The sequence below is a fragment of the Oryza sativa genome, chromosome 1 (assembly GCF_034140825.1).
Source record: "Oryza sativa Japonica Group chromosome 1, ASM3414082v1".
NCBI lineage: Eukaryota > Viridiplantae > Streptophyta > Magnoliopsida > Poales > Poaceae > Oryza > Oryza sativa.
In genome coordinates this window covers 27372021-27379857 of record NC_089035.1, presented here as the reverse complement: position 1 = coordinate 27379857, position 7837 = coordinate 27372021, and the positions used below count along the sequence as shown (strand labels likewise).

The following is a 7837-nucleotide window of genomic DNA, read 5'->3' as shown; positions in this document are numbered from 1 at the left end:
AGTAAAAAATTGAAAAGAAGAGTACAAGTCTAGAAGACCTATTCAGCTAATCAATAATCACTTACCCCTTGGCCACTTGCCTTTCTTTCTTGATGTGTCCCTGCACACTGTGACACCGTGCCGTCACCGGCCGGCGCACTCGCGTCCCGCCCTTGCTGCCTTGCTGTCGTCACTTGATCACTATAGGCTAGGCGGCGGGAACGTGTAAATAGGAAACCAGGAAAGGAGTAGCCGAGCAAACCAAGAGGTAGGAGCCCTAACCCTAGTCATGGGTACGATAGATCGTCGCTCAATTGTACGAGATGGGCATGAGGCGGAGCCGCGGTCACAAAGAAGGAGCAGAAACGAATTGACGTCACTTCAACTTTAGTTTTCTTTTTACCATACCTACCTATGCATGTCTTGGGCCGACACATTTTTGGGTGGTCCGGACCATCTTGAAGATCCATCGATGCCCTATGAGATTACTACATATCCTTCAAGTTTCTGACACATTCGTTGTCCTTGGCCGCATATTGCCCCTGGCCACCGTCGAGGTCATGCTTGGTGCCACTGACAAAACACGCCTTGTTGAGCATTGCATCCTCACCACAAATTGCTATCCTTGCCGTCTCTGGTGATCTGGTCAAATCTAGCACCTTTATAGCCCATGTTGACACTCGCATTGCTTTATGAAAAATAAATTAAAATAAAATTATATCGTACATATTATGAAAAGTATAAAATTGGTACTCTTTTTAAATAAACTGATTGATGCAACATGAGTAAAATGCTCCAATGTTTCTTGAAGTTGTATCTTGTATGCAGATGATATAGAGGGCTATGAACTAGTAAAATACACCCCCTTCCCGATGTTTAGTGTCGTAGTATCCGAGTCTTTTTTTTCTTTGGTCTTCTATTTCCCTCCTCTCTTAGCATAAGTCGGTCTGGCTTAATGTATTGTGTAACAATTATTCTTTTCTTCTAATATATTGACGTGTAATTTTTTTACGTGTTCAAAAAAAAAACTAGTAAAATACAGATATATACTTTTAAACCTATTAAAGTAGTGTAAACTACTCTATCCGTTTCAAAACGTAAGAACTTAGATCTAATTTTTCTAAAATATAAAGAAACAATTCATTTGTAGTATATCATATAGGAAAAAACAGTACTAATCATATCGTCATATGCGTGTACAGAGCGAAAATGTTAAGCGGTCGGCCGATGTCTGCACACGCCTGTTCCCACTTGATCGAGGTGGCGCCCGCCGGTGCACGTGTCCGCGCCTCTCGGATTCCGTTGCGACGCTGTCCCCAGCAGCTGGTCTCGCTGGCTTCGCTCCTCGTCTGGAGGCGAGCGAGCGAGCCGGGTCGGCGCTGCGGGTGAGCGACGCATATGGGTTTCCGCCCCGCACGCCGCCCGCCCGCCCGCGCGCCACCTGATTCGCATTCGCTCCATCCGCTTCTTCTCGGATTCCAGCTGTTCCCCCGTGGCCTTTCTTGGATTCCCCCGCCCCCCGGCCCGCGGCTCCCCCGCCCCACGTACCCATGGCGTTGCCGAGGTGGCTCCCATGATGCGCTCTCGCCGCCTCGCCATGTGACCCGCGCGCCACGCCGCTTTTCCGAGACCGAGAGACGGAGAGAGAGAAAAAAACGTAGAGATCCACGCCGCATTCTCCATTTCTCCCCCTCCCGGCTGCAGCTCGCCGTATCCTGCTTTCTTGCCTTGCGGGCGTCGTCGTAGCGTGGTAGGAGTAGGGGAGCCCGGCGCGCGGGCGGGCGCGGGTGGTTGGTGAGTGCGCGCGCAACGCGCAGCAGCAGCAGCAGCGGGAAAAAAAAAAGGCTAACTAAGCTAGGACAGAGGAGAGAAAAGCCGTGGCGCTTTGCGGTCACGAGATTCAGGGGGTGGTTTGCTTTTGCTCGCAAGGGAAGTGTTGGGGGAGCCGTAGACATCCGAACTGTTCTAATGGCGACCCTCTGGGGGGCGGTGGCGGTGGCGTTGCTTTGCGCGATGTATTGGTGAGGCCGGTACTAGGGGAGGGGGTAGTAGTAGTGGTACAAGTGGTGGTTGTCGTCGTCGTAGTCTTGTGGGTTGCGTGCGTGCGTTCGTGCGCGCCAGCGAAGTTCTTGCGACGATCGTGTGGGGTGGGTTCGTGTGCTCTCTCGCTCCTGCCATTGGTTGATGAGCATGGGGCATTACTCCGAGCAGAGGCCGGGGTTCGAGGTGACCAAGGACTGGAACGGCGCCGACCAGGTCATGATCCGGTCGCCGCGGGGGGCGTCCGTCCTGGTGAGTCGCCGCGCAAATTTTCACTCTTCTTTTTGCGGGTTTCTGGCTGGCGATTAGATTAGCTCGCCGGCATTTTATCTCCTGCGCACGCGCTACTCTGATGCGGGTCCCTTGGGTTGATGCGGTGGTTGTAGGTCAGCCTGCACGGCGGGCAGGTCGTCTCCTGGAGGAACGACCGCGGCGAGGAGCTCCTCTTCACCAGCAGCAAGGTGAGGCCTCTGCGTACCGATCCTGCCTCTGTTTCCTGGCAATGTGGTTGTTTCTGCAACTGATGATCGGATTCGTGCGATGTGGTTGGGGAAGGGTTTGGTTTCATCAGGTTTCTCTCTTGTGGATATACGAAGTACTTGCATAATTGCAGCCGGAATGTGCGTGTTCCTTTTTTTTTTTTGCGCTTAGTTGATGCAATTTATGCTGGAGCAACGTCCTTGTGCTGAAATTTCTCTGATAGACATGCATGTGAACTGAAATTCGTCTGTTTGTGATTGGGTAAAAGAAAGGTAGACTTTTTTTTAAAACAGTAGAAGCCTTTCTTTGGGGCATACTGTATAATGAGAGTATGAGACTAATCTATTATTTATTTATTTTTTTTGAAAGGAGAGACTAATCTATTATTAATTTAGGATGGTAAATTACAGGCTCAAATTTGGTTTTCTTTTTTCTCTACCTCTGAATTACCTGCTTAAGGCCTTGGATTCTCCTTTGTTTCTGAAATATTTGTGTGCTAGAAAAGTAGATATAATAACACATTATAATTTGCGTGCTTTCAGTTAGTTTTAAGATTTTTGATAGCTATTGTGTGTACATACAGGCTATCTTCAAGCCACCAAAAGCGATGCGAGGTGGAATTCCCATATGCTTTCCACAGGTACTGCAATATTCCCTATATGTTTGCAGTGAAAAGTGCACATCTGCACCAGTTTGGGAGATGGATTTTCATCCCTTGAGGGGATGCAATTTTACTTCTGAACTGGTGAAAAAATGAACGTTTTTAACTGTAAAACTTTGTCAGTTTGGAAATTGTGGAACATTGGAGCAGCATGGATTTGCAAGGAACAGGCTATGGGCCATAGATGATGAGGCTCCACCACTAAATCATAATGATAACAACGGCAAAGTTTCTGTTGACCTTCTGTTAAAGCCATCTGAAGATGATCTCAAATGTTGGCCACACTGGTATGATAACTTATTCTGGGGACATATATATTTAACTGTCCTTGAGTAGTTTGTCTGTTACAGCTAGGTGAGTAAAATGTCCAATTCTGGTTAGCTAGTGTGTCAGGGAGGTGGTTGGTTAAATAGCTCAGGCCATAAAGTAATAAGTACTTCTATGGGCCTTCGGTATAAAAATTTCTAAATGACTATTCATCAGAATAGACTGATTCTGTTGAATATAGCAACTGGGTAGAAATGAGAGAAACTACTTTTTGGATCAGAAACATTGGACAAACTAAATATTATATTGCTTCAGACCAAAGGTTTTTTAGTACCAAAGTAAATATTATACCAAATATATATTTTTATTACCAAGGAAATCTTAAGTCTAAATAGTGTACACCTGTTATTGATGTGGACAGGGATGTTCTGTGTGCAATAAGCTCAATACTTCAACCTCGAGCTATATTACATTAATTCTGTGATATATTTTATAAATATGATAGATGAACTTTCAAGGATTAATAAAAAAGAGTTTAGGGTTAGGCAGATGTTCTGTTTGATGAGATTTGAAACTGTAAATCTGAACTATTTCAAGCGTATAGTGGATGGAATGCTTTAGTAGTTTCATTGAGCATTTTGATATCTGCATATTCATTCCGGAAGATTTGTCATTTGTCTGATATACTTATTATAATGTGAATTCCAGCTTTGAATTCCGTCTCAGAGTTTCTCTTTCGACGGATGGAGATCTCTCGTTAGTATCACGAGTCAGGAATGTTAATGGGAAGCCATTCAGTTTTTCGTTTGCTTACCATACATATCTTTCAGTCTCTGACATCAGGTAAGGCATTGTTTGAGCAAATAAATCTTGTTGCTCACTGAATTTCATGTTATGTGCTTACCGCTGATGCTATACACTCTTTCGAGTTACAAATATTATTCCTTCTCAGTAGAATATAATAATAGCTTAAGGTATAGTACATATTTATGCCATAAGCAATTAGCATTTCCTTTTTTTTAGATAATGTAGCATAACATTTCCTGTCATCCATTGAAGCTGTACATCTCATGCTTTCACAATCAATAGAACATTTGGGGTTTTGTGATTTTCTGATGAACAATGTGCATAAGATGGTGTGCTGCACCTTTCTCATTGCAGTGAGGTGAGAATAGAAGGTCTGGAGACACTTGATTATCTTGACAACCTTAGCCAAAGAGAACGTTTTACAGAACAAGGAGATGCTATAACATTTGAGTCTGAGGTAAATTTTCACTATTTATATGTTTGTGTACTTACTCCAACTTTATAGGTCTTACATTTCTTTGGTAGAGATGGGTGTTGCATTTTGTCGGTATACTATAGCAAGCCTGCCTATACCGCGTGCTTGCATTTGAACACTAAATAGCTAATGATCTTGAATCTGAATTTGGTCAGTCCTTTCATCCTCAGTTGTGTGTTGTGAACTTCTGCACCAAAATGATGCGCATGACAACAGATTTACTGATTCATAAAAAGTAACCATGTTTACAGGTTGACAGAGTCTACGTTGGTTCCCCAAGCGTAATTGCTGTGCTTGACCATGAGAAGAAACGCACCTTCATTGTAAGGAAAGAAGGGCTTCCTGACGTCGGTAAGATGATTTCCTTCATGTACCACTCCAAACCAGTTTTAGCATTGTTAAGCCGGATGGATGAAAAATTACTTTCTGTCCTGGTAATCATAAATAAACAATGGGTTTCATGCTCTCTATCTTGGCTATCAGTTGTTTGGAACCCATGGGACAAGAAGTCGAAAACGATGGCGGATTTTGGCGACGAGGAGTACAAGCAGATGCTGTGTGTGGACGCTGCCGCAGTCGAGCGAGCCATCACGCTGAAGCCAGGCGAGGAGTGGACGGGGAAGCTGGAGCTGTCCGCCGTCGCTTCCACCAACTGCAGCGACCATCTGGACTACCCTTGTAGCTAGCTCCAGTGTTCCTATAATGCGTTCCAGTAGCTATATTCAGATGCTTAGTTTTGCCCCCCCTAAATCGAAAATCATGTACTACGTTTTTCCTTGTACATGGGAGTGTGTACTACGTTTTTCATTGTACAACATGGGGGCGCTAGCTAGGTCCGTCGTCTTGATCAGCCTGTTGCTGATCAGTCTACCCGTGTCATTTGTCAGATACTACTATATATTCAGATGCAAAGTTGTTGTGACAAGACTTCACTTGAGTTTTCTGAAAAAGTATTTGCCGTGAAGACCTTCTTTTGTACACAGCAACGTGACGGACACTACGGCTGGTAGCTACAAACAAAGTCTCAGCAAAAACAGGTTGACATTACAGGAGAACGTGGCGATCGTTGCAGATCGGCTTGGCCTCGAGGCCGCCGCCGTTGTTCCTCTCCCGCGCGGTGACGGTGTAGCCGGCGTGCGTGCCGAGCAGACGGTCCCAGACCACGAAGAACGGCTGCGAGAAGTTGCGCCGGCCGCCGCTGAGCTGGTGGTGCACGTCGTGGTAGGCCGTGTTGTTGGCGAACGCGGCGTGCAGCGGGTTCCAGGGCACCAGGAGGCCGCAGTGGTCGTCGATCCCCTTGACGGTGGCGAACGCGAGGAAGAAGGCCGCGGCGCGGGGGGGCAGGCCCGAGGCGAGGTACGCGGCGGCGCCGGAGAGCGCCTCCGTGAGCACGCCGTCCACGGGGTGGCCGTACTGCGCCGCGAACGCGTAGGGGGCCACGACGCGGTGGTGCCACGAGTGGAACCGACGGTACATGTACCGGCTCGAGTGCATCAGCCGGTGCGCGAAGTACTGCCACGCGTCCAGCACGAACATGGCCACCCCGAACCGCGCCGCCACGTCCAGTAGCGCCGCCGCCGCCGACGACGACGATGGCGCCGCTGCCGGGGCGCTCGCGTGACCGGCCTTGACGTCGCCGGCGCCACCGTCTTTCTCACTTGTCAGCTGCGTAAGATCGATAAAAGAAAGACAAGATCAATCAACCAGTTGTAACTAGGCAGCCTTGTAACTATCACGTATCACGAGCTGTGCTCTGCTCCACCGTGCGCACGCGTGTACAGAACCTGTAGTGTAGTTTAAGGGCCAAGGTTACTCTTGATCGATTAATGCGTTTTGTCAGGCAGGAGTGCAGGGTGATGCGAAGTTAGTGTTGCACTGTTGTTGTTCATCTTCTTGCCGGAAGAAGCTAGGCACTGCAGTCTGCAGATATGCCGATATGGGTGAATCAGGGGGTTCTTCTTAAACAATGCAGCCGTATCACCTACTGATGTGGGGTAGAAACCGCTAGAGCTAGCGACTGTACTCAGTGGTGTACCAGTATGCCGTCACGTCCATAATGCGACGGATTTGCTTTTTTTTTTTTCTTGCTCTCTGCATTATGGATAAACACAGTAATATTTTCCATCTACAGCAGGAGGTTCCAAACAAAGATCACTCAACAATCAAAAGCTAGCTAGCTGAACGTCGAGGGTTGTGAGACGACAAACCTTGAGCACGGCAAGTGAGATGGCGACCTGGATGGCCTGCTGCAGCAGCACGCCCTTCACCACCTCCTTCTTGGACGCCATGTTATTGCTCTCCTCGTCCCTCCTCGAGTGCAGCCTGTACCTGTCCAGAGCCCTGACGCTCCCCAACGCCTCGTAGATCCCCGAGTAGAGCCAGTACACGGCCACCGGCGCCAGCGTCACGGCGAGCTCCTCGCCGCTGATGAACCCCATCGTTGCAACTAGAAAGCTAGTGCTACAAAAAGCTTACGTGGAGAAACAACGAGAGAGATGGCTATGTGTGCTTCAACTCTCGGTACGACTCACACTGCCACTCTGCTTGCAGCTCTGTTGCTAGTAGGCCTTGGCGCGTCAACTCACGCTGCACTCGAGAGGGAGATATATAGGCTAGTGTGTTCTACTGTACAGTGGTGAATTTAGGATACAAATTAAGGGTGTGCTCACATAATAGAAATTATCTTAGCGGCAAAAGTAAATATACATATGCTTATCACTTTTCTAACTCAATTAATTAATACATAAATAAAACAAAAGAAATATGCATTGTTTAACCAAAGTATGATTTAAAACTATTTGTGCTGCGCATGGCCATATCAAAAGTTTAACCGTATAACCAAATTTCCGAATTATCTATTACTTTAGAGGTTTTTGAACATTACAATGAAAAATCAACCAAAATTAGTAAACTGGTAATCTCAACGTTAACAAATTGGGATCGATTATGTGATAGAATTATCAAACTACTAGTAAGAAGCAATCTGGCATATATTCTAGCTAATTAGTACTCACAGCTTTTTAAGTTTTCACCATTCTCATTGGCTATCAGTACTGTACTATGTTGCAAGGGATGATAGATTTGGCGGCAGAGCTGGGGCTTGAGCCCTGACAAGCCCCAACGATATA

At 46.8% G+C, this 7837-nt stretch overlaps 2 protein-coding genes across 2 annotated transcripts; one reads left to right on the top strand and one right to left on the bottom strand.

The window, feature by feature from the left end:
• Positions 1 to 1565: 1565 nt before the first annotated feature.
• LOC4327164 (putative glucose-6-phosphate 1-epimerase) lies at positions 1566 to 5641 on the top strand. The gene is made up of 8 exons (XM_015795005.3): positions 1566 to 2271; positions 2406 to 2480; positions 3083 to 3139; positions 3284 to 3447; positions 4136 to 4270; positions 4589 to 4691; positions 4961 to 5060; positions 5193 to 5641. Exons 1-8 carry the CDS (start codon positions 2164 to 2166, stop codon positions 5393 to 5395), a joined length of 945 nt encoding a protein of 314 aa, XP_015650491.1. The 5' UTR covers positions 1566 to 2163; the 3' UTR covers positions 5396 to 5641.
• On the bottom strand, positions 5642 to 7271 carry LOC107276244 (sphinganine C4-monooxygenase 2). Its single transcript, XM_015795013.3, has 2 exons — positions 6917 to 7271; positions 5642 to 6374 (listed from the first exon to the last, which is right to left on the bottom strand). Exons 1-2 carry the CDS (start codon positions 7145 to 7147, stop codon positions 5754 to 5756), a joined length of 852 nt encoding a protein of 283 aa, XP_015650499.1. The 5' UTR covers positions 7148 to 7271; the 3' UTR covers positions 5642 to 5753.
• Between the last annotated feature and the right edge of the window lie 566 nt (positions 7272 to 7837).

What these genes read in the sequence shown, in the direction of transcription:
- LOC4327164 (XM_015795005.3), top strand. Translation starts at nt 2,164, where the DNA reads ATGAGCATGGGGCATTACTCCGAGCAGAGGCCGGGGTTCGAGGTGACC. An exon ending in CGCGGGGGGCGTCCGTCCTG is followed by an intron (nt 2,272 to 2,405) that starts GTGAGTCGCCGC and finishes CGGTGGTTGTAG; the next exon opens with GTCAGCCTGCACGGCGGGCA. An exon ending in TTCCCATATGCTTTCCACAG is followed by an intron (nt 3,140 to 3,283) that starts GTACTGCAATAT and finishes AAACTTTGTCAG; the next exon opens with TTTGGAAATTGTGGAACATT.
- LOC107276244 (XM_015795013.3), bottom strand. Translation starts at nt 7,147, where the DNA reads ATGGGGTTCATCAGCGGCGAGGAGCTCGCCGTGACGCTGGCGCCGGTG. An exon ending in TCTCACTTGCCGTGCTCAAG is followed by an intron (nt 6,375 to 6,916) that starts GTTTGTCGTCTC and finishes GATCTTACGCAG; the next exon opens with CTGACAAGTGAGAAAGACGG.